Source organism: Stigmatopora argus, chromosome 1 (assembly GCF_051989625.1).
Source record: "Stigmatopora argus isolate UIUO_Sarg chromosome 1, RoL_Sarg_1.0, whole genome shotgun sequence".
In the NCBI taxonomy this organism is placed as follows: Eukaryota; Metazoa; Chordata; class Actinopteri; order Syngnathiformes; family Syngnathidae; genus Stigmatopora; species Stigmatopora argus.
Genome location: NC_135387.1, coordinates 12119946 through 12145384, shown reverse-complemented (window position 1 = coordinate 12145384; position 25439 = coordinate 12119946). Strand labels below are relative to the sequence as shown.

General features: G+C 42.0%; 3 protein-coding genes across 3 annotated transcripts; all 3 read right to left on the bottom strand.

The window, feature by feature from the left end:
* Positions 1 to 262: 262 nt before the first annotated feature.
* erbb3b (erb-b2 receptor tyrosine kinase 3b) lies at positions 263 to 11390 on the bottom strand. Its single transcript, XM_077608301.1, has 27 exons — positions 11178 to 11390; positions 9656 to 9810; positions 9320 to 9506; positions 8516 to 8641; positions 8369 to 8431; positions 8084 to 8202; positions 7260 to 7401; positions 7045 to 7158; positions 6844 to 6961; positions 6684 to 6757; positions 6491 to 6581; positions 5823 to 6025; positions 5596 to 5728; positions 5242 to 5335; positions 4879 to 5036; positions 4353 to 4409; positions 3599 to 3740; positions 3403 to 3522; positions 3227 to 3325; positions 2971 to 3156; positions 2751 to 2906; positions 2599 to 2674; positions 2370 to 2516; positions 2206 to 2303; positions 1954 to 2130; positions 1810 to 1881; positions 263 to 1666 (listed from the first exon to the last, which is right to left on the bottom strand). The coding sequence occupies exons 1-27, from the start codon at positions 11254 to 11256 to the stop codon at positions 548 to 550; spliced, it is 4305 nt and encodes a 1434-aa protein (XP_077464427.1). The 5' UTR covers positions 11257 to 11390; the 3' UTR covers positions 263 to 547.
* Positions 11391 to 13768: 2378 nt separating this feature from the next.
* arf3a (ADP-ribosylation factor 3a) lies at positions 13769 to 17871 on the bottom strand. Its single transcript, XM_077597545.1, has 5 exons — positions 17761 to 17871; positions 16260 to 16446; positions 16071 to 16181; positions 15652 to 15776; positions 13769 to 15558 (listed from the first exon to the last, which is right to left on the bottom strand). Exons 2-5 carry the CDS (start codon positions 16405 to 16407, stop codon positions 15397 to 15399), a joined length of 546 nt encoding a protein of 181 aa, XP_077453671.1. The 5' UTR covers positions 16408 to 16446; positions 17761 to 17871; the 3' UTR covers positions 13769 to 15396.
* A 3682-nt stretch (positions 17872 to 21553) lies between these two features.
* wnt10b (wingless-type MMTV integration site family, member 10b) lies at positions 21554 to 25086 on the bottom strand. Its single transcript, XM_077597544.1, has 4 exons — positions 25010 to 25086; positions 24452 to 24714; positions 23199 to 23632; positions 21554 to 22180 (listed from the first exon to the last, which is right to left on the bottom strand). The coding sequence occupies exons 1-4, from the start codon at positions 25084 to 25086 to the stop codon at positions 21680 to 21682; spliced, it is 1275 nt and encodes a 424-aa protein (XP_077453670.1). The 3' UTR covers positions 21554 to 21679.
* Positions 25087 to 25439: the final 353 nt, after the last annotated feature.

Here is a 25439-nt window from a genome sequence, read left to right as displayed (position 1 = left end):
ATTGCAGTTGATTTTCTTTTTCAGAAATCATTAGACTACTCATTTTTGGAAGGCAAGGCATGGGTTTTATTGAACAAACACAAAATAAGAATAAAAAGTTTGATACAAAGTACTGCACAGTGTTGTGTATGTACCTAATAGTTGTGAAAATTATTCATTCGTGTAATAGCCCATGCTAAAATGGTACCCATATATGAGTTTTATTTGTTCAATTATTCTCTACTTGGACACATAATTATTTTTGTTATGTTGAACGATTAGTTCAAATTCGTCCAGTTGACAGCTTGTATCTTAAAATAGGCTCACGTGTATCAAAATCACTCCTGTGTAACTAAAGTGTCAGTATACAGAAATGCCTGCAAAATTGCTTTACAGCCTGTGCAATGTCCTCATTTCATGCACCCCAACACTGAAAAATGAGCCACAACATTTATTCCAGTTCATGATATAATAAAAGTATTGTGGGGAATATCATAAAGCACATATTGGAGGACAACACACTTAACCACAGCAGCTGGAGGCTGTATGCACGTCCCAGTCCGCATTATTATGTACGTACAGCATCTGGCTTTAGGAACAACCTGCTGTGCCAGTAGTCGGGGTTGTCAAATGATGAGCTGTTGCCAGGCTCGCCCATGCCTGTGCATACCTTGATGTATCCCCCAATCCCGGTGCACCGGCTGCTGCCCACCTCCCCCTTCACTGGGAGGTTCTGGTATTCTGCCTGGTCCCACCCACTGGGTATTCCTTCAAACGGAGCCATGTCCTCATACACGTTCCGTCCGTCATTCACGACCACATCTGGCATGCGCAAACTACTGACATTTCCCTGAAGGGTTTGTTGTTTATTTTTGTGCTGGCAATCCCGCGTGTCTCCTAATTGACTCTCGTCTCCCTGGAAATTTTCGTATGACTCGTCCACAGATTTTTTCGTTGCCTCTTCCTCTGTGGACTCAGAGCGTCTAATGTCCATATATTCATACCTACCGTTCACCGGATGTGCCTGCACAGTTTGGATGGATTCCGTTATACTTAGCTGATGTTCCTCTGGGGAATCTGCTGTACAGTCCCTACAGTTTTCATTGACCTGGTGATTCTCTGCAGACACAATCAATGGTGAGGTGTCCTCATGAGGAGTTGACAGAGTGACGGAAGTTGTTGAAGGTAGTGGTTTGAAAGTATCCCCTGTTGAGGCGTCGTTGTCTTCAGTTGAGTGAAGACCGGGATCAGATTTGCAACTCATCACCTCATACTCCAGAGCCAAATTTTTCATCTTTGTTAACCGTGGTTTGATTTTATACGCTGCGGGCCATGCCACAATCAAAGTGTTAGTGATTTGAATCAGGTCAAGTACATCACTGAGATTTTGCATTTTACCTCTTTCTGGAGTGTTTAGTGATCCTGGAAGGACATAACCATATTTCTCTATCGCGTCTGCTTCCTTGTCCGTCTGTCCGGATGAAGATGGACTTGATGCTGTTGAGAGTTTCCTCGTCCTACTGCTGCTTAAGCGAGGAGCAGCCCTTTCAGAGCCAAGCCTGGTCCTGGGAAAAGCCCCAGGCCTGAAGCTTTCGTCCCACAGGTCTGTTTCTCTGCCACCCCTTCTGACCTCTGACCTTTCTGGCAGCGTTCGCACCGAGCTGCGGCGAGATCTTTGGAAGCGCAACTTTAAAAGAAAGAGGAAAGCAATTCTTACAGGTAAAATGAATGTTTTCTCAATATATTTCCTACCAATTTTTAGTGCATACTATCTGTATTTAGTCCAAAAAAGGAACCAAATTGTCATCCGTGTGCATCTGTGGATCTCACCTGACGGATGCTTTCTAAGGGACTAGGAGTCATGGGTATGTATCCAACAGTTCCCAACTGAGAGGCAGCACTCTGCGATTCAGTGAGGAACAAACTTAATTCACTTTTGATAACAGGTCTCTGCGTTCAAATAAGTTCAATTACCCCGTAAGAATTCATCCTTGACCGAGACAGACTCCATGAGGGAGAATGTTGCAAAGGTGGGGTGTCAAAACCATCCTCCAATGTGTCCTCGTTTTCATCCATCAGGTCTGGGTCAAGCAGCCCTCGCTCAGAATCTCTCCGATGAACGTCTGGCAAGGCATTGTCCTCTCCATCCAACTGCAGGGCAAAAAAGTCCAAATATGAGGGTTATTGTTATTTAAAGTAGAATCAATCAAATGAGGAGTCTCTCACTTTAATGACAAGGTATCTCGGTGGGTCTCGGGCCATTCGCGTAAAGTCACTTGTCAGCTCCTTGAAAGTGGGTCTTATATTTTCATCAATCATCCAACCTGAACAAGGAATAGCTCTTTTTCACATCTTGTCGGCACGACGGGAAGAAGCGTTGCGGCACTCACATTTGACCATGACCATGTAAACGTCTATGGTGCAGATGAGAGGTTGTGATAGACGTTCGCCTTTCTCCAGAAGACACGGCACCTCTTGTGCTTGTGCCGACCCGTAAGGCTCTGCCCCAAAAGACATCATCTCCCACACTGTCACTCCTTGTACAAAGAAATATTAATGTCCCTGTAAAATGACAGTGATCTCGCATCTACCAATCAATTTATTGACCGAGCATCTCACCATAACTCCACACATCACTTTGGTGAGTATATCTTCGAAACAAGATGCTTTCGAGAGCCATCCATTTGATGGGAGTCTGCGCAAGGACACAATAGTATGCGGCGCAATGTAGTTACCTGACAGCAATATTTGGTTGAGAAACTTGGTACAACCTTGGCATTAGTATAGACATATTTCTTCTCATCGGGGTAAAGGAGATCTGCCACAGCGTAGTCCGAGATCTGGACCTGGCAGTTGTTCTTCAGTAGAATGTTGCGTGCTGCCAAGTTCCTATGCACTACACAGTGTTCCTCCAGGTAGTACATACCCTGACACAAAATAAACGTCATCACAGTGCACGATTCCCAGAATGTAGACTCCATGTCTACTTACCTTGGCAATTTGCACACACCAATTGAGCAGACGCTGGGAGCCCAGGCTGTTCTTGTGCTGCCTAATATGCTCAAGTAAGGACCCTAGTGTACTGAGTTGGCTGACCAGCTGCAGGCTGGGTCCCGGACAGATGCCCAAAATTCTCACAATGTAGGGGTGGTCCAGGCTGCCCATGGACAACATGTGCTGTTGAGCGCATAGAGATATACAGATATGGAAATGTTCCCTTTTCTCATGCAATCTGTGGGATTCTTACGTCGGTTATCTCAGTGAAAGTCTGATGGCCCGAACTGTCCTGGATAGTCTTGATGGCCACTGGGATCTTAACTGTCTCCCCTTCTGGAGTCCAAAATCCCTTTAGAGTATAAATATTCAATAACATGTTGTGGATTCATCAGCTGATGCGCCAAAAGGCAATAATTTGATTGATACCTTGTGCACTGTGCCGAAAATACCAGAACCGAGGACTTTGAGCTTTTTTAGCTCTGATAGCTTTAGGATGTGGGTGTGAACTTTGGTTCCTTTCTCCCCAGGACCCAGCGGCTCAAAACTCTGTCAAGTCCCACATTCTTTATTAATGAAGGCAAAGGAGGTGCCTTTGCATAAACAGCCCGATAGACGGACTCACCTCTCCACTCTCTAGGTACCTCCTCATGGCTCTTTTGCGGCGGATGGCCAGGCCTCGGTGGTAAAGAACTCCCAGGAAAAACAAGACGAGGCAGAATATCAAGCCAGCTGGTACACCTAAGGCGATGCCTGTGATTTGGCCACTTCAGAGTGTGAAGATAGTGTGGAAATGCAGGGTAAAAAGGTCAGTAATAGAGCAAAACCAAGTTGAATGGAGATATCATGGTTTGTTTCATGTGGCCGTAGCGACATGGAGACCAGATGATAAAATATGCTCTTATTGGTTTCGCACAGCTGCAGACTAACAATGTAGTGTGGTTCATGAAATACCATTTGACTGGCCTTAGTAGTAGACAGACATAGCCCAAATGTTTAGAGAGAATTTTGAGAAAGGCATGATAGTTCAACAGGAGACAAGTTACTGTATATTGTTCTTCTTGTTTATTTATAATCCTAAAGAACTATTGTATTAAATCTGGTGTCACATTAGAATTATGTTTCAATTAAGTAAATACAGTAATACCTTGACATACGAGTTCCCAAAAATACGAGAAATTTGAGATACGAGACTAATTTTGAGATACGAGCATACGAGACAGCCAGGTGACCGAGAGGATGTGTATGATAACACTACACTGTCTTTCTCGCCACGTCTCCCTTGTGTAAACATATCTACGAGCACTGGTTGGAGCGTTGCATTTTTTCTGTATTTTTATATGTTAGTCCGATATTTACGTGTAGCAGGAGAAACTCACCTGCTCGCTGCTAGTCTGACATTTTCCAAACAATCCCTGAGTCCAGGGCCTGAACATCTAGTAAATACATAGGAAAAGGATACTGTAAGTTGACAAAATATATAGACACTTAGGATCTCATCTCATCTCATTTTCTGAACCGCTTTATCCTCATTAGGGTCGCGGGAGGTGCTGGAGCCCAGCTGAATTCGGGCCAGAGGCAGGGGTCATCCTGAATTGGTGGCCAGCCAATCGCAGGGCACAAGGACACAAATAACCATTCACGCTCACACTCATACTTAGGGGCAATTTAGACCATCCAATCAGCCTACCATGCATGTCTTTGGAATGTGGGAAGAAACCGGAGTGCCCGGAGAAAAGCCACGCAGGCCCGGGGACAACATGCACACTCCACACAGGTGGACCGAGCTAGATTTGAACCCAGGTCCCCCACTGTCAGGCCTACGCGCTAACCACTCAGCCGCTGGGCCGCCCACTCAGGAAGTATAAGGTTTTTATTTAAAAAAAAAAAAGAATTTCAGCTCACCCTTGGGTGCAGTTGTGGTGACACGGTTCACATTGACCTTCCTTGTTGGGATATTTGAAGATGAGCCCACTCTGCCCATCGTTAAGGCCTGCAGGGCAAGAAGACATACAGTATGGACCGTCTTGAAGGTTGGCGCACTCTGCGCATTCAAATGCACCCTAAATAAAAAAAAATGCTGTTAGAGTGACTAGAGTGACACAATAGAAAATATGGAAACCTAGATTAATAAAATGAGTTTTTAAATACTATTGTTTTCAAATTAAGATAATATGGAATTAATTCACCGTCAGATAATATATTTATATTGTATTGATAACGTTTGAGTTGAACGTTTGCAGTAGCAATGGATTTGGAAGCATCTACCGGGCCCGTGCAGCTGGCTTCTCCTTCCAGATGTTTACACTCTGTGTGACATGCAACACATTCTCCGTCAGCCCTTGCAAATTCTCTTGAAGATCTGTGGAGACAAAAGACCAAATATAAGTTAGATATGATTATATTAAACAATAATCATGTCTTAAGAAACTGTAATGCATTATATGCTTGCAGGTGAACTTAATTTATCCTTGTCTAAAAATGTTTTGAACAAATTCATTTAAATTGATTCAAAAGTTTAACTAATGATCCGTTAAAGTAAATGTCATTTATGATTGTCCAGATTTTTCACGGGAAGAAGCTTGTTGCGAGTACTGTATGCTACCTTTACCATATACTGACCCAGTATAGAAATGACAGCTGTCCACGCAGGTGCCATTTCGGCTGTAGTTCCTACAGGACAGACACTGGTTAGGTCCTGGGCCCCAGCACCCAGAGGTTGAACACAACGGGTCACAAACATGGCGCTCAGCAACTACAACATACAATGCAAAGAATCAGATATGCTCAGACTTGAGGTTGAACCAAATGAACCAATAGGACAATGAGAGCCATCCAGCCAACCTCACCGCATTCTGCCATCGGCCTATTGCTGTTGATGCTGTTGAGTCTGACACGGTGACCCCTGAACAGCTCACCCCAGTTCACGGTGTGGTGGTAGCACAGTTCGGCATTCTGACTGATGTACACGCTGCCATCGCTAATCTCTCGGAGAGAACGCAGGCCCAGCGAGGTGAGGGTGGGGATGCGCATTACCATAAGGGAAAATCGCCTGTGAATGATAGTTTGGTGGGGTTGTGGGACTTTTTTCTGGCTTCAAATTTCATTTTTTCCACTATAAATGAAATACAATACAAATATAAACTACTATGAGGTAGCCCATTCTACAAAATATTCCACAAATTAACATGATATTACGCACATGAATATTATTGACTAATAAAAACCATGAAAATTAGAAATATTATTACTCTTACGTTTACATCATCAATCCAGTTTTTAGATCATTTTCATTTCCTTCTCCCAACATTAAGTTTTCTTTTTTTACCTTACATTTTTTATCATAACAAATTGTCCTATATGATGATTGTTATATTGTTTTTGTACTGAGACATAAAATGGCTTGAACCCCAAGTTGTATTTTCTTACCACAAATTACACTTTAATGTGTTACAGAGAAATATCACCTGTAGAAACACACACACTTAAAAAAACACGTCATCTAAATAGCACTTACTTGTAAAGTGACCTCCCTTGAATAGTGGTGAGACTTGAAAATACGGACAAATCATTGAGCTCTTCTGGCCATGACTGGATGTTCAGAATATCTAATAATCAAACACAAACGTGCCAAAACGGTTTTGTCCATATTAAAATATTGCTTCGACAAGAAGGGAAGCATTTGCTGTTTATGTTGAATGGCAATATACCTGTTATCTCTATGACAGTGCGGAACACTGACAGCTTTTTGGCATCCAGAGGTGGGATCTTTTTGAAGTCATCGCTGATGAGGCCAAACAGAAACATAGGAAGGTCCACCAAATTATGTGGATTTCAAATAAACAGCATGAGACATACTAGTATACATACCCAAGAATCCCTGTGACCAAGAAATGAAGACTTCCTTGGATTTTCGTGCAGTTGATGAAGCTGTCAATGTTACTCGAGTCCACGGTCTGCCTGTGTTCCCCACCAGTGCCTTCGCATACTTTCAGGAAAAAGGAAATTCCAATAATAAGTCGACCACCCCTTTTGCCCCATGCCCAATTTGAGTATTTGTTAGTGTCGAACCTTTTGGGCAGAGTCCAGTGCAAGGCTCACAGCGTCTGTGTCCCTCCCGCTCCACCTCCATCTTGTTTGTAGGACAGACGCTCACACAGGAGCTGTCGTCTACCACGAAATGAGCTACAACAGAAGTGTTTGGCGAGAAAAAACAATCAAATTGAAAGAAATCCACCGTGAACTATGAAGTTGTGTGTATGTACTGTATGACGCAGTACACTCACTGGGGCACTGAGAGACGCAAATGGATCCATATTGATATTTTGCATTGGGGTTGGTCTCCATCTGGAACATTTGCTTGTTATAGATGAGAGCTTGTGGACACTGAGGCACGCAGGCTCCGGAGTCATTAAAATGGCGACATGCCTACATAGAGTATTAACACACAAATGGACCACATAAACTCACTGGACACTTGGTTTCCTGCAAAATCAAACAATTACTATATATACTACTCCTCTTTAGCCATATATGCCCTTATATATATGTATATATATACATATATATACATATATATATATATATATATATATATATATATATATATATATATATATATATATATAAAATATGTTCCATGTTTCATTTGCGTGGCAAAAATTTGCATTTTTTAATGTATTTTGTGTGCCTTTTTCAATTTCACAAAAAACAGATGAAATACCGTAACTATAGACGTAGAGGACAGATATACAGACCTAACTGCAAGAGCATTTTCAACTTACATTTGAAAAAATGACTGCGAACCAAACTTTGCTCAGCCGATTTGTGCAAAATGTTTGGGCTGTCTCAAAGTAATTCAAAAACTAATTGCCCACGTTAACATCATTACAACGTATACCATATGTAACATTTAGCATTACTAATCTATACGTAATCATAACAAAATCTAATAATCATGAGCATATTAGATTAAAAAATGTTTTAAATGGGTGAAATGTGGACTTAAATCAGCTCCGCCCAAAATCAAAACCTCCCCCTAATTAGGTTGGACTAATTGTATGTATTTTCCAACCCACTTTGATTCCCTGGTCGTGAGTACAACACTTACAAAACAGTCAGTGTCCAAAGGGCCCGTGCATCCCGCTGCACACTCAATGTGACAGCAGTCCCTGGGACTGGTCCCGAAACAGCGACCGTTACACTGCGGAGCGCATACCGTCTTCGTCACTGAAATGCATAGTGGCCAAGAGTTGGCGAGATCTCATTAAGCCGTGTGTTGGGCCATTCGGTATCAATTCGGGGGTCAGTTACGGGGTGAAGAGTGCAGTTGAAATGGAAGACTAAAGGTCGGCGAAAATCCTGAAAAAAAGAATGGGGGCAATTGTGCACTCACAGATCTGACACTGCTTCTCATTTGGCCCCCAGCAATAATCCCCACAAGATTTGTGGCACAGCCCTGAGACAACAAGGACATTCGCTACCACACAATGCATAGCAATTCAAACAATTCATTTTATTTGGTAAAAAGAGCATGCCAAACCTTTCTCGCCATTGTAGTGAATGTCAATGGGAGCATTGATGTCCCGTATTATGTCTTGCCAGTAGATCCACGGGCCATAATTTAAGTATTTATTGTTAAGAATTTGTACACCTCCCTCCAAAATCTCTGCAAGAAAAAAAGTAGACTGGTTAACTTTCAGCATATTTTGCCCAATGCAACAAACGCACTGTTGCAAATCGACCTCACCAAGCGTTTGAATTAAGACTAAGTCTTTGTATTTAAGTCTAAGTATTTGTTATATGAATCAGAAAAAAAATTTCATGTTCCATTTGCTTTGTATCATTTAATGTCTTAAGTCGGGGTAGATAATTTACTGTAATTTACTGGCAACCAGCACCCTGGCAACTCTCTTGAGGATATGTGCTTCAGAAGATACTACATAAATGAATGAATAACAAAAATATCAATTATTTTTTTGTATTTTGGTATGCAATGAAATGCCATATTGAGTTGCATTTATTTAGGATTTCTCACATTTTAAGTAGATAGCACTATTCTATATTATTATCTGAACGGGGGAACACAAACAAATGGTGTGTTGTCTTCTTGAAAATTACCAAACCTAATCTGTATATGTGAGCAGCTCAAGTAAGCTTTTTCCTCATTAGAGTGTAGTAAATTAAGTAAATTTTATTTCTACAGCGCTTTCCCAAAGTATCACTGGGAGCAAAAATACAACATTGTAAAAGTCAACTTTTAGAATATTTACTAATCCATGTTTCAAATCCTCCGAAACTACTTGTGGAGTGAGTTCTTTTTTCAGCTTGTGTGACATTTCTTTACCTGTCAGATTTGTGAGTCCAAGCTGGTGCAAGCCTTCAGATCCATCTTTGGGATAGTTAAAAAAAACAGAGAGGGCAAAGCGCTTCTCATAAAGACTGCTTCCCCTGATGACCCGCAGTTGTTCAAGGGGAATTTCCTGAAAGTGATTCATGGCGATGAGTACGTAGCCAGTCACCTCACGGATTGTCTGGTGGGAGGGAAAAAGCTCATGAAACAAAACGGCTGAGTCAAGATGATTTCATTTTTCTGAAAGATGGACAACTGGGAGAAAGAACCCAATTCATGTGATGGATCTCCACTTGGTGTTCATATTGACATGGGCATCTTATTTCTTACCTTAAGGAATGAGAAGTCCCAGTTACTCTCAATCTGTGTGACTTCTAGGTTCCCCATAATGATTTCACAGCTGTCATAGCGCTCCTTGATGAGGTTGTACTGATTCTCCTGTGACCCAGTAGAGCTCAGTCCATTCTGGGTACCAACACACACCACTAACACACATGAAGAAGAGGTATAAGCATGATTGGATCAATGTGCCATTATGTCAGCGTTGTTCTACTGCCATCCTGTTTCCTGCTGATTGTGAATGTGGCGATGAGTGTGAATTTATGAAAATCAACTGTGTGAACAACTACAAAATACAAAAGACAGTAACGTACTATTTGACAGATCAGCATATGCAAGTAAAACAATCATTATTTATTTACTATACACTTACTATAAAATATACACACACACTGCTTGGTTTCTACCTTGCTCAATTTTGTTTTTTTTTCCACTTTTTTCAGTGTAACTTGCCCATGGGGGCAATAATTTTTGATTTCTTGTGGAGAGGCAAAACCCTCACAATTAATTTCTTCTTCAAGTCACCTTGACCGCGTCTTCACATTTACTCAAAGTCAAATTCATTTCCTATCTCACAATTTATAAGAGGATCTCCCTCACATACAAACCCTCTAAGTGCTAACGTCATGACTGAGCGCAGTGGATACTTCCTCCTGCAGTATTTTGTAATGTGTACAGCAACTTATTGATCAACTTAAAAATAAATAAAGAGTAAAACAATTTATAGTCCACCACAGACAGAGCCATCCATGCCTCAGGCTAACGGAATAAAAGGGCTCGGGGTCGAATAGAAGGGTCTTCTCTCATACAAAGTTCTTCTTGTCATGAAACTATAAATGTGGACAGTCTCTCTCTCTCTCTCTCTCTCTCTCTCTCTCTTAGAGCAGCAATAGAACTTCTATGTGCACTCACGGGTCTACAGTATATGTGGGACAGAAATGAGGGGATGCGCTGTTGAGATCATAGTAAAACACAAAGCCTTGTGTGTGAGTCGTCTGTGCTGGCAGGGAGAAGGGAAATATCTTAAACGGAAGACATGCAAATCTCTTAGTGTGCTTGCACCAGTCAACAAAAGTAACACAAACTCGTTGGATTGCAAAAGACTGTAGTATAATGACAGGCTTATTTTGAGACAATCCATTCATCATTCAAAGCATTATTTCTTCAAATTTTGCATGGAAAATGAAAATCTAGTAGGTTTTGAAGTGTTGCCAAGCACTCAATTAATAATAACTGCCACTCTGTAAAAATAAATAATTTAAGGAATATTGACTGGTTAAAAAGGGCACGTGGCTCTCAGACACACTTAAAATCTATTACGTTCCTTAATCACTGTCAGTTTATAAATAGGACTGTTTTATAGAACAACTTCAATGTGCTTGATTAATGCTCAGTAATAACAGTAGAAAACAGCTCTTGAAGTGAACAGGAATAATCCTTTAATCTCTAAGGCCAAGTATATTATATTGTTATTACAGGATTCTAATTATAAAGACAAAAAGAGAGCACTTACCATCATGTGTTTGAGATATTGTCGTTTGTAGACTCCTCAATAATGTCAGAGAGAATAAAAATACTTGCCACTGGTTCATGTTGATATCAAAACAATTGTTTAATCTTTCACCATATCCTAGAAGTAGAATAAACCTGATGTTTACACGTAGAAGAGCTTGAATTCATCCAACTATCCTTTCCTTCCCACAACTTCCTCAGGGAACTTCTTCTTATTATCATTTAAATGTGCAAAAGGTCCAGATCAACGCGCCAATTCAGTTGATGAAAACAACCAACAAGTGGCATTTCATGTTGGGATGGAACTTCCCTCCCAGATGGGGCCTTGTGATTGGCCATAGAAGGCATTTTTCCTCCAATCAGAGGCTGGTCCGTCTTTGGCGGATGTTGTTGTCATTAATTGATTCCAAGGACAGCTGCGGCATTGACTATATGGAATTGTCAAATGAATAGATAGAAAATTATTGTCAAACATAAAAAAATAAAAATAAAACTCCGTACCATGGTAAAAATGGCAGTGTGAATACAAAGTCCAACCTTTGTGTTAAGGCTGGGAACTCTGTGCATCACTTTTAAAGCACAGATGTGTCTAAAGGCGGCCTGTGCATGTCCAAATGCTGCTGCAGTACATTGAGTGGCTACTCTGTTCGCCCTGTAAAGAGCAGTATTGTACCCCTTGCAGCCTGCTTCTTAATCACTTCTTTGATGCGCATGGGTCAGTCAGCCACAATGCTCACATTGTCACATGGTCAAGTAACTTCTCAGTCCCATAACAGGCTTAATTTGCAAAGATGGCCTCAAAGTAGTCACGATTCCGCAATGTGACGCCAGGGGTGAAAGAAAGACCTTATGGGGAAACTCAGTAACTTTTACTCACAATCTGTGAATCATGCTGAGCTCATTCTCATTGTTGTTACTTGTAAAGACCCTCCAAGGTTAAAAATAAATCCATTTGACAAAATCGGACCAGTGAAGAAGTGCAGTTAAGCTATTAAGTTTTAGAACAATTGCAGCAATTTAAAGGGGAATAGCTGTTGTTTTCGATCTGAGAGCTAACAATATGTAATGCATCTGCCTCACAGTGCTGGGGTACAGGGTTCGATTCCAGTTGTCGTCACTGTGTGTATGTTCTCCGGGCTTGCGTGAGTTTTCTCCGGGTACTCCGGTTTCCTCCCACATCATAAAAACAAACAGGCTACACTCTAAATTGGCTCTAAGTATGAGTGTGAGTGTTAATGGCTGTCTGTCTCCTTGTGACCTGCGATTGGCTGGCCACCAATTCGGGGTGTCCCCTGCCTGTTGCCCATGGTTAGCTCGGATAGGCTCCAGCACCCCACACAGCCCTTATGAGGATAAGTGGTTCGGAAAATTAATGAAGTCAATTGAGATAGCCTCTAGGAAGCAAGTCATGGTGTAGTGGTACATTCTTCTGACATCAATCCTGGGATCTTTGGATCGATTCACACTCAGTGGCGGTGTGATTGTAAATGGTTGTTTGTCTGTGTGTGCCCTACGACCGGTTGCTGACCAATTTAGGACGTAGCCTGCCATTTGGCCGAAGTCAGCTGGGATAGGCTCGGTTACCCCGAAACCTTGAAAGCGATAATTGATGTTAAAAATGGATGGACCAATGGATTTATGAAAGCCCTAATGAAATAGCAAAGAATATGGAAATTTGAAATTGTCAGACTCCACAGCAAAGACGGGATATTCAAAATCAATGGGTGATCAATGAGAGTGAGGTTATAGTGGGTTGGGTTTGCAGGGAAGAAAACCACCTTTGCTAGAGTTGGCATGTAATATTTTGGCCCGGAAACATGGCACACAATTTGCTATGGTAAAGTCAAAGTGAAAGTCCTTCTTTACCAGCAGGAGGAGACAGAGCCTGAAGATCCTGAGGATTACTTCTTCAAGGACCTATGTTTCATCCCCTTTCCTTATTCCAGCCCCCTGACAGCTACATTGAAATAATGGCAGCCAAAAAGTCTACAAAGCAACTTACTATAATACTGAGATGCAGAGAAGGCAGAAAATGAAAACAAATCATTATCATTTTTTTTTGTTAAGACAATAATAGTCACCTAGCCCCATACAAAATCTGCTCATGAGCTGGTTTGAGCGTTCTTTTATGATTTTCTGCACTTTAAGCCACAAAGTCAGCCCCTCCCAAGGCAAGCTGTGGGGGTGACTGCTGTGGCCTTTTGCAGTTATGTCTCCCTTCAAAGATTGATGAATTGATTGTGGGGCTGCTGCCAGTGTGTCTGTGCCCTGGGCGAAGGCGTCCGGGTTACGGGTGGGAATCCCAGCTATGGCATCTGCCCTGGGGCGACTATTGTGACCGTCCTGCAGGGGGCCGGAGAGCTGGTGGCCCCAGGAGCAGCTTTGACTCACATACTGCTGTCACACCCCTGGAGACAGAGTGGTACTCTCCCATACAGCCACCTCTGATGAGAGTGGAACTATTTGTACCAAGTTCCTTTTAATTTTATCACTCTTACACTGACCACATTGCACTTGCTCTCGAACAACCTGAGTTGAAGATCTGCAACTAACCAAATTGGGAAAGGTGAAGGCTAACAAATAAGACAAAAGCATGTTCATTCCCTTTATTGATCAGTTGGTGTGGAGACAGAAGTATTGAAATGACTTATAATTTAACACATTATGCCATAATTTGTTACAGTTCATAAATGTATATATGCTTACTTCATCAAGGTACAAGTCTGCGCATCATAACAAAATGTGTTGTTGAAAGAAATGAGACATCTTTAAACTAGTTTTTTTTTAAGTCGAACTCAACCAGTGGAAATGTAAGGCTGCATAAACAATGCTTGTCACACACCCACTCTCACACAATCAGTCATCAATGATGCAGGCACACCATCTGACAGGCGTATCAACAAAACATTCAGTTTAACCACAAATACTTTGATATACTTTTTACCTACGATGATATACAAAAGCATGCAGTTGCATATTAGAAGGTAGTTGGGTCTGACACTGCATTAAAATGCATCATGAAGCTCCTAATGAATTTTAGTTTTAATAGTTGTGATCGATCACAAAAGATGGATTTTAAGTAGTCAAATAACTTACTAAACTAAACTAAACGTGTAATTCTATCCATTGGAAAATAAACATTTGTCCATATAAGTATATTATACCTTTTCCTTTTTTTAATGTATTTATTTTTTGGGGGAAGACGGTATCACAAGTGACACACAAGTCATACGAGTTTTCGGCTAATCGGAGATCAAGCGATGACAAATGCTTTGATAGATATAATGCAGCTGCTTTCACAAGGATTTTTTTATGGTAAAACTTTCACATTCAGTCATGACCACCCTCTGCTCCTCATTCTCACACCTGCATCAGTACAGTGACCGCACGTCAGCAACACCAAATATATTAACAGAACCCTTATCGATCAGGGCAAGTGGACCAAGCACAAAATTTTATTTACAGCAATCGGCAGCGAGTCATTCCCGTAAATCCGTGAGCCTGAATTGACTGTATTAACATGCAGCACGGTAAGCAGTCATATACGTTTGTACTGGTTTCACTGCTCCCATGAGAAAATAAGTATTATATCACTTCATTAAACTACACTTTCATGTATTTTAGAATAAATAAATTATGATAAAAGATTATCTTACCATTGATAGTATCCAGTGTGTTATTAGTTAAATTAAACACACCAAAATTGACATTCAAAATTAAATATATGAAAGCATATGTTATTAGGTAAATAAAATACATCAAAAATGACATTCAAAATTAAATAAATGAAAATATGCTCTTGATGCACCGCGCTGGTTTGAAAAACAATGAGGAATACATCACCACAATATTTTTTTTATAATTTGCTAGTCCCCTAATACTAATAAGACATTAGTTATAATTTACAGTACATTAAGTACAGTTAGGTAACAACACACCTCTGTGACAAAACCATAAATTGTTCAGTAAATAAGATTTGTAACGTACATCCAATTTATGTATCCAGTGTATAGAAAGCAAAACATTTTGATTAAAAACTCTCACTGCAGATCCAAACAAATCAATAAATACTCAAGTAATAGAACAAGAGGGGTGTGAAGGCCATTGCGTAACCTGGAAGTGGCTTCTCAGCACTGCCTCTCCGTGTAAACTCATTGCATCCCCCAAAAATATAAGTACTACCTGGAGCAGACACTTCCCGGCTCTCCAGACCACAGCCTTCATTTTTTGTTCTTCAGCTGATTGGCCAGCCAGTCCAGACCTTCATAGAGGCCATCCCCACTAGTGGCACAGGTGGCTTGAATGTACCAATTGCGGTGGCGAAGGGAGTGCAGGCCCAGCTTGTCCGTGATCTCCGCTGCGTTCATGGCGTTAGGCAGGTCCTTAAAAAGAGAAAGACACCAAAAATGAGACCAACTGGTCTATTATATATATTGTTAAATGCACAGGCAATCATCAAAAACAAACAAACACACCTGCTTATTAGCGAAAACCAAAAGAACAGCATCCCGCAGCTCATCCTCAGCAAGCATCCTCATGAGTTCCTCTCGAGCTTCATTGACACGCTCACGGTCGTTGCTGTCCACCACAAAGATCAGCCCTAAAGAGAGAAGACTGTCCCCTCAAGCAACAGTAATTGTGTTATGCCAGAACAGCTCACCCCAGTAGGACTTTACAGCATTTCCACTAAAGTTGCTTCGAGGATTGACAAAGCGTCAAAATCCATTGAAATCAGCTTACGCCAAAAAAGACCCGATTGCATTTACTGGCAGTGGTGACGAATCCATTTGTTTAGTGGTGTACGGCTGAAGAGTGATGACCTCGTGTAAAACATTAGTCAGACTGTGCACGCAGTAGCATTAGAGAACTAATGTAGCAACTAAATCTGTCTTACCCTGAGTGTTTTGGAAATAGTGCCTCCACAAGGGACGAATTTTGTCCTGGCCACCCACGTCCCACACGGTAAAGCTGATGTTCTTGTATTCCACAGTCTCAACATTAAAGCCTGAACAAGAACAAATGAGAAAATGATAATAGGAGTTGGGTTCAGTGTTAGATGACTTTTATCATGGTTTGCACGCACCAATTGTGGGAATGGTGGTGACGATCTCCCCCAGCTTCAGCTTGTATAGGATGGTTGTTTTCCCAGCGGCGTCCAGCCCCACCATAAGAATCCTCATCTCCTTTTTCCCAATCAGGCTTTTTAACAGGTTTCCAAAGATGTTGCCCATGGTGACTAGCAACTCGCTTCTTCCTCAACTGCAAAGGGACTATGACAAGAGGAAGTGTTGAAGGCAACTTCAGCATGCACAACGGAAAAACAAACCAGTGAGCGCACATTTAGAATTTCCAGACCACGCAAAATAAACATGTGGTAGTGACACTGTGGCTCTTAAAGATAAAACTCTAAAGATGTAGGTCCAATCCGGAAGACAGACACTAAGTGTTTTACATCTCAGAAGGTGCTTGAAATAACAGAAAATCACAAGGCAGCACCTTTTTTTTAAATGTAGGTTGACATAAAGTACATGTTGTACCAAAAGCCACTTTTTATTATAGTAACTGGTAGAGATGTAGTAAAGACCATTATGATTAAAGACAACAAAAGCTCAACCTTATGTCATTACCATACCAGTGCGTATTACTGTAACAACAATTAAAAAATATATTGTCTCATTACTAATATTGACACTTAAAAAATATATTGTGTCATTACTCATAGTGAATATTTTTGGTAAACACTCACGACATTTTAGGCAGACCTGAATAATAAGATGAGTTCCAATACAAAATTGAATTTTGTTTTTTTAAGTGAATGATGAGCGAATTTAAGAGACTCTCACATATACAGATTTATTCATTTGACAATACATTTCTTAGAGCGTATACAGTTATGAATAATTCCACTGAATAGCAGATTTATTTATTTTTTAAATATCGTACACCTTTCACGCTTATAGACAAAAATGTTAACCAGCAAAACACCCACGAATATTTTGACAAATAAATTATAAAATTACTGAGAGATATAAAAACACTATACTTCGATCATGCAGGTGAACCTATTGCTTTAGCAGGTTTATCATTCACCTGAATGCGTAACATGGGGGAAAAAGACTCCGCGTTCTCTAAACCCAGGTTTAAGCAGAACCTTTTCAAGGAAACGTAAAATTATGATTATATTTTATGATTCTCGGGGTGTAGGGGATCATTGCAGGAATGCTGCATTTTGCTGCAGTCGCTTAACCGCGTGTACCTATTCAAGTGGCTCGCGAGGGATCCGTGATGGTGGCGATGATGATGATGATGATAATGACGACCTCGACGAACAAACGACGTTTTCGGATGCTACATATTAAAAGCTCGTTTGGTTTGATTACATTGAAGTATTATTTTGTAGCACCGTGTGTGTAATCGCCGCATAGTCACGACAAGTACAATGGTTGCCTCATGTCGTCGATCAAAGAGCGTCCATTGAGCTATATATTAGGAGTTGGCTTCCTTTATGTCAAATATGGTATAATTGTCCCATCTATTCGAATAAACGATGATCCATTTACCCATTGACATTTCATGCCACTTACCCGTCAACGGGAGGCTGCCAGCTGGCCGGAGAAGACAGTCAGGCGAGTATCTCGCGATGATACACTGACGTAATCTCGCGGTATTTGGCTACAGTAATGCAGCAGCCAAAGAGTATGCATTTAGTGTGCTTGTGTACGAATTAAATGTCTTTTTGCCGACTGGATGGTCTTTTTTTTCATTGAATTCGACTATTTAGTTTTGTTTTTGTTGTCAAATGAGTTCATGTGAAACAAACAAAGGATCTGAACTAAAGATGCTTGAATAATTGACAAAGGGATATTTACTGTCTTAATAAATAAGTAAACTGTAACAGGATGCTACGAGCGTGACCCCTCCTTTCTTATGGGTGTCAGTGTTGTAGAGTAAAGTTGGTCTTGATCACTTATTGGAAATAATATCTGCACTTCTACTTGGGTTTAGGGAGTACTTTTCCACCTCTAAGCATAATATAGAATTTACATTAAATTACACCTATGTAGGGCAGCCAAGTAGACAAGTGGTCGGCCTCACAATTCTGGGGTCAAGGGTTTGATCCCAGCTGAGTCTTCACTGAGTACTGTAAAGAAACACATTTCTTTATTATTATTAGTTGTTCTTTAAAATGTTGAAATATATATGAAGGACGCAAAAAAGATCAAATTAGATGTGGAGTCCTCAATCTGTTTCTGAACCACTTATCCTCACAAGGGTCGTAGGAGGTGCTGGAGCATACCCCACGTAACTATGGGCCACCGGGCTGAGGACACCTTTGAATCAGTGGCCAGCCAATCACAGGGCACAAGGAGATGGAAAATCATTCATGCTCACACTCATAAGTAGGGGCAATTTAGAGTGTTCAACCAGCCAACCGTGCATGTTTTTGGAATTTGGGAGGAAACCGGAGTACCCAGAGAAAACCCACACAATCCCGGGGAGAACATGCAAACTCCACACCATGAGGAGCGACTTGGGATCCAACCCTCGACCCCAGAACTGCTAAGCTGATGCGCTAACCACTCGCTCCCGGGCCACCGCGTGGAGTATAATGCAAAAAAAAAATATATATATATATATATGTCTACATTTAATAAATAAAAGCCAAGACACGGCAAATTTGAATGATAAAATAATTACCAATGAAGCTTCAAAATTTGGAGGAATTTAGATTTTATCGTTACACCATCCTCTGAATTTAATGAAACCTTGCAGGCTCTTTTCCACTCAACAAAATACGAGTACATACCACGACTTGGAGGAATGAATTCACCTTACATGGTCTTTAATGTGTTCCCAACTGCTCAGACGTCGTCGCCGTGGCCTCGGTGACATTTTGTGCGAGTGCGGCACGAGATGTGTTTATCAATCCAGCAGTTGAAGGCTCATGAATAAAGAGGGGTGCGGATGTTTGCAGCTGCACAGCAGATTACGGGGTGGAGCGAGCGGTGGGGGCTCACAGTGAGTTTTGCGTGAGCTGAGGGTTTTGTCGAGGGTTACGGTGAGGTTACGGCGGGTTCGGGTGGCGGAGGTGGGCTGACTAGTTATGAGTTAAAGGAACCTTTCCTCTGAAGTATTTGCCAGCGTGCACCCCAGCAAACACAATCACAAGTCTGGTTGGTTCTGCTAGCTGAACTAATGAGGGCCTTGCATGAGGAGGGCAGGGTCTTTGATGTTCTGGGTTGCTGCTTCCTTGTGTTTTCTCTGCCGCTCTCCTTCCCGGCCTCGTCCCACATCAAAAATGAAAGGGGAATTGAGAAGCAGATGTTGTGAGACTCGTATTTATATAGCCTGCACATTATTCATCCCTTCCCTATATACCCCTGTTTGTCCCTGTTCTGCGCTCCAGCGTGGATCTACTGTATCTGACTATCTTTGTATGCAGCTAAACACACTTAAATCGACTCATTTTAGACATATAATCACGGTGTCAATCATAGCGGGTCACTTTTATCTCTCAACTTCCTCTCCGGTTGCCGCTCTTTAATTTCATCCCAGTCTGGTTGTCATTATTCTGGCGCTGTCAAAATGTTGCTACGCATGTGTCTCGGTCTGCAGCAAAAAGAGGGAGATTGGGAAAGATTGAAAACAATTCCAGTCCGTCCAACAACCGTTCTCTGACGCTCGAGTGAAACGATGACAGGAAATTCCCCGTTTCAGCTGCTCCGGGGTGAAAGGATGAAGAAACGCAAACCAGAAATCCAGACCTTTATCATTCCATACCGGTCACTCTCTCTTTTCCACTTTCCACAAAAGTATAGTCGATTCAGCCAACGGCACTGCCATTCCTCAGGAGTCAAAAGCTATTTACTCAGGTCTGTACAAACAATACTGAATTGACACAAAATCCACTCGCAGACGTCTGCGATATTATGAACGATGCGACCCTAAAGCTCAACCAGGTGCCGACTTTACCATTTTGCTGAAAGTGCACAACAGAGTAAAGGAGGTCATTGGGAATGCTGTCAGCTCATCTGTGAACCAGAACACATGTTGTGTTGTTGTGTGTCTAAGTGTTATCAACACTTGCAAGAACCTCGTGGTTAGCACATCTGCCTCGCAGAGGTACAGGGTTACAATCTCAGCTCACTTCAATCTCCATCTCCTCATGCGTGTTTTTTTCTGCTAGTGCTTCGTTCACCATCCTTCTAAAATACTGTTTACCTGTTGAACGTCTCAAAAATGTTGTCAATAGGTGTAGATGTGAATGGTTTATAGTTAATTTGACTTGATTTTTGCCATAAAAATAGCTGATGCTCTCCCTAGTTATAACATCTACTACAGAAAATTGATTGATGGTACTTCCCATTACCTGTCCAGCAATGCACTCATCTGGTGCATCACCTTAGCAACTATGTTACAGTATGCTGTCACAGCAGCATGTTTCAGTGACTTTTTCAACTCTGGAAGAATTACTAATCCTGCTTTCTGCTCTCTGCTTTTTGGCGCTTCTCTCCAGTAATAATAAATGTCAGACTTTAATCGACAATATTCTGTAGCCTATAAAAGGTCTTTTCACAGAATGATCTGACTATAAAAAGTCCTTCCAAGATCTCTCCTGGACAATTCTGAAGAAGGAATGACTCCCAATTAAAGAATAATGAGGCCTCTGTCAACATTTTTTTTAAAGTGAGGAGTCACAAGGTTTCTTTTAAAAGCGACATCTTCCAAAAAGGGCGGCCCAGCGGCTGAGTGCTTAGCGTGTCGGCCTCAGTGGGGGTCCTGGTTTCAAATTCAGATCGGTCAACCTGTGTGGACTTCGCATGTTCTCCTCGGGCCTACGTGGGTTTTCTCCGGGTACTCTGGTTCCCGCCCCCACATTCCAGAGACATGCCTGGTAGGCTGATTGGACACTCTACCGTGAAGGGTTGTTTGTCTCCTTGCGCCCTGCAATTGGCTGGCCACCAATTTAGGGTGTCCCCCGCCTCTGGCCTGAATTCAGCTAGGATAGGCACCACCACCACCCGCGAGCGACCCTAGTGAGGATAAAGCGGTTCCGAAAATGAAGTGGAAAAAAAGGAAAATCTTCCAAACAAATAAACAGACAAATGTTTTGTTGTGTCCAAACCCATGTGTGTAATATATACAAATCATCCAGTAAAATTAAAGAGCATTAGAAGAGATTAATTACAACCAAACTTTTCTGGATACAAGCTTTCAGCAAATGAAAACCCAGAATTATTAAAAAATTGATTTACAAATATATACATGTCAAGTTAAAAAAAAACATGGATGGACTGAAGCAGCAGGACTGAGAGGAGAGCACTGAAACACGGCATGACATGAGTCTTTCAATCTCCCTCTTGGCCTTGTGACGATACAAAATGTCAAGTTTCGGGTGCGAATGGCTTTGAGGAACCTTCCAAATTGTATTACACATGAAACCTAACCATTGACATTACCAAGGATTAAGGGTTTTCCATGTCAGATGCCAAGGCTGTCAGTCTACTTGCACACACTGACCCATTCTGTGACACGGCACTCCTCGCATAGTACGTAGCAGCACCAGTGAAACCTACAATTGCAGCGTTGACTGCGAGTCTCTTTGAGTATATTGAGTCCTCTGCCGCAACACAGCGAGCCACAGCTGTCCGTGCCGTGGCTAGTTTTGTTGCAGATGCGGCCGTGCGTGCCCAAAGAGTCTATGGCCACATTGCGCTCGCAGAAGTCGGGGGACTTCTCAAAGTACACCAACTCTCTGGATACGCTACGACGGCGAGCTCGGTTCCGGTTCCCCATTTTCCTTCGGCGGCCGTTCCCCATTCGAGGATTGAAAACTCCATTATTCTTGTTCTGGGAGTTGACCAAGATGGCCGACAGGAATTTTTCCTTGAGTATTGAACCCACCAGCTGGAACTCTGGTGATACATGCCAACAGGTCTTGAACTGGCAACTCCCTGAAGTGCCGTGACATTTGCATCTCCTCTTCATGTTGTCAGCAACTATCTGCACGTGAGAAAATGAACCGTGAGAACAGATTGGACAGCGCTATCTCTTGATGATGAAAACACTGCATGAATACTTTGTCTAAGTATTGAGACACCTGACTTTTAGATAGTGTGTACTTCATTTCAGTTCCACTAATAAACATGCGATAACTGCTTGGCTAAGAAAAATATCTCCTCACTTAGTTGAGTTTGAGGTAGCTATGTATTGCGAGGCCAAATTACACTTTGGAAGAATTTTCAAAAAGGCTGTGAATGAGTGAAATAGAGCAAAACAGGAGTGGGAGAAGCCTGATCAAAAAGACAATAACCCAATCGCAACTGTTCCTCAACAGTTGATTTGACATTCTATTTATCAACCAACTTTACTATTATCACTTGTTAATGCAAAGAAAAAATACTTACAGACTTTTAAAATACTAGGTGACAATTTACCAAAGAGAAATGGGAAATCCTCAGGGTGTATATCCCTATATTTTAAGCAATGATGGATCATTATTCAGACCTAGGCCTTGATAACGAGTGTTGAAAATCACAATAACATGACTATGGGGCATTCGTAATACATATAAATATATGAATATCAATTTGGCAACCTGAAAGAGTGGATATACATAATCTTTTTGAGTGTGAGGCAATTTTACTTGTCTGACATTTCCCTGTTTCATGAGCAAGTGGCATATTCAAAGACCACGCAATAATCTTAATCTTCTATTAGAGACTTTGCATTTCACAATTCAAACGGATGAAACTCTGTCCTATCCAGGCATCTGTCCATCAGTACATCGGATCATACACCTGAATTTCATAAGTGGCCCTGAAACCCAGATCAATGTGCAAAAAAATCCTATGCTTATCTTAGTATCTGTAGTATACAGTCGATATTTGGTGGTAAACATTTGATGAATATAATAAAATCAAATGTCTCCAACAATGAATGATTCAAAGGGTGTGGCTCAAGAATGTAGTCCTTGCGCTTCACAAGGACCAAGCCCTCATTAATAACTTTTTGTGCTCACCTGTCGTCCGACACGGTTGTTGTGTATCCTCATACGAGCGTGGATGTCTCTCGGAGAACCTCGGGAGTCGAGCCACTCTTTGGAGAAACGCTCTCCAAAACGTAAGTCGTGATTGCAGCCCCTCCACTCCCAAGTCTCCTGCAGGGGCGTCAGCTCATCAGGAAAAGGCTTGAAGCCCGCAGAGTAGTGGGCGGAGTGTGGGTCGGCGGGCAGGTCGCCCAAGTGACTTGAGGATAGTGAGTCCACATTGAATCCCGAACCGTCCTTTTGGGGCCTCTGCAGCTGCGCGAGTTTCAAACGGAGCTTGTCATCATCCAGGCGACGCTTGCCCCCGCAGCCGCACGCCCCCAGCTTGCCCATGCTGCAGGCCGAGGCCACCGAGTGTGCCACACCTGCCGCGAGCAAGGCAAGCGAGAAAGCGCTCTCGCGAAAACCTTGTGGAGAGAGATACAGAACACAGCGTAAGGGACATGCCATACAACTTTGAAAAACATTCATTCATTCCTCTTCCGTTCTACTTATCCTCACAAGGTTCGTAGAGTGCTGGAGCCTATCCAAGCTAACAATGGGCAGTAAGCATGGGGTACTCTAAATTGGTTGCCAGACAACTGGAGGCCACAAGGAGGCAAACAACCCAACTCCCTGCCCCGTGAATGTTTCCATGTTTTTTTAATATCAATTAGAATGCTATTTTGTATTGGAGCAGAATCTATTTGTACCTTGTTTTAATTTTGAAGCTCATACCACACTTTAATGTTTAAAATTCCATGGGGTTCGGATGGAATTTCGTCCCATTGTAAGTTGTACACAAAAATTTCTAACAAGATAAATCTTGTTTTTTTTCTTATTATTTTTCATGTTTTTAGTGTCATGTTCAATTCAGTCTTTGACCTGTGTGGAATTTGCATGTTCTCCACGTGGCTTCATGGGTTTTACACATGTACTCCGGGTTCCTCCATGATCCCAAAAACTGGCAGATCAACTTGTATTAGGTCTGATCATGAATTATTGTTTGCCTCATTTTGCCCTGCAAATGCAGGGTGTACAGCACATACTGCAAATAGTTGACTGGAAAAGGCTCCAGCAGGGCCGTGATCATCGAGGGAATAAAAGAAGCAAAAGATCAATGAGTGATTTAAAAAAAAAATGAAAATTTGGCCTATTGAGTGCGGGTTGTTGGCCTTTGGACAACTACAAATGAAAATGTTTTTGCCAAATGGAACTTTTTCCATGTAGTACTCTTGGAATCTCACCCCTGTTGAGGATATTGCTGTGGTGCAACAGTTTGCCGAGGTTCTCGAGTGATGAGCAGTTCCACCGCTGGTCCCGCAGCTGCTGCTGACACTCGTGGATGGCAACCTGAATGCCCTGCAGAGCGGAGGCCGTCACGTCAGGTTGACGAACGCACATCCTCATCTGACGCTTACTGAGGCCATCCAGTCGCAAGCACACCGAGTTGGCGGTTAGAACCGGATCTCCTGCCAGCTTCAGACTGAGAATGTCATTACACAGAACCCTGCAGGGAACGTACAGTAACTGTGTAAAATTAATAAGTAATTGTGAGAGAAAGCAACAGACAGAGAGACAATTAATACGTCCAGATAAAACATTGATTTACAGTAAATTTGAATGAATTATAAACAGAAAACGCCATTGTTGCACCTCAGCCTGTTTTGAGGGAGCGTCACACAAAATGATGAAATTAAGAGACAATTCAAAATAACCGCTTTGCAAGTCAACTATCAAAGAAAGTGTTTTATGGTGTCTAAAAGTCGTCAATGTGAGTGTAAATAGCTCTCAAATACACTTACGTCAACGCAGGTAGTAATAACAAGGCTGCCACCAAAATAGGGCACCTGTCCAAGCGGAGTTTGTTTGGTAGTTCCATTTTCTGTCGCACCGTGACATTAAATCGCTGCTGAAGTTTCCCCGTGTTTATAAAGACTTTTGATTATTTTGTTGGGATGGGGATTTATTGTCAGTGCGGCGGCGCCAAACGACAAGAGACTGAAGACAAGAGCGCAGAGGAGTTGACGCACATTGGAGCGGGGGGGGGGGGGGGGGGGGGGGGCGGGAGGGAGGCAGGAGGGGTGAGGGAGGGAGGGATGGAGGGGGCGTGTGGAGAGGGGGGCAAAGGCGATTGTTTGCAAAATATTGGCCACTATTGAAGTTGTTATTATTCCACAACGTTCTCAGTAAAATAACATTCGGGTGGGGTGAGGCAAGACTCACGATGAGCAA

Excerpts from the sequence above, each read along its gene's own strand:
- erbb3b (XM_077608301.1), bottom strand. The coding sequence starts at position 11,256 with ATGAACCAGTGGCAAGTATTTTTATTCTCTCTGACATTATTGAGGAGT. Across the intron at positions 6,962-7,044 it reads CACTGGACTCTGCCCAAAAG|TATGCGAAGGCACTGGTGGG; the intron begins GTTCGACACTAA and ends TTTTCCTGAAAG. Across the intron at positions 1,882-1,953 it reads CAAGGATGAATTCTTACGGG|AGTGCTGCCTCTCAGTTGGG; the intron begins GTAATTGAACTT and ends ACTGAATCGCAG.
- arf3a (XM_077597545.1), bottom strand. The coding sequence starts at position 16,407 with ATGGGCAACATCTTTGGAAACCTGTTAAAAAGCCTGATTGGGAAAAAG. Across the intron at positions 16,182-16,259 it reads CACCACCATTCCCACAATTG|GCTTTAATGTTGAGACTGTG; the intron begins GTGCGTGCAAAC and ends GTTCTTGTTCAG. Across the intron at positions 15,559-15,651 it reads TGGTTTTCGCTAATAAGCAG|GACCTGCCTAACGCCATGAA; the intron begins GTGTGTTTGTTT and ends TCTCTTTTTAAG.
- wnt10b (XM_077597544.1), bottom strand. The coding sequence starts at position 25,086 with ATGGAACTACCAAACAAACTCCGCTTGGACAGGTGCCCTATTTTGGTG. Across the intron at positions 24,715-25,009 it reads TTATTACTACCTGCGTTGAC|GGTTCTGTGTAATGACATTC; the intron begins GTAAGTGTATTT and ends CGTTCCCTGCAG. Across the intron at positions 22,181-23,198 it reads ACAACCGTGTCGGACGACAG|ATAGTTGCTGACAACATGAA; the intron begins GTGAGCACAAAA and ends TCTCACGTGCAG.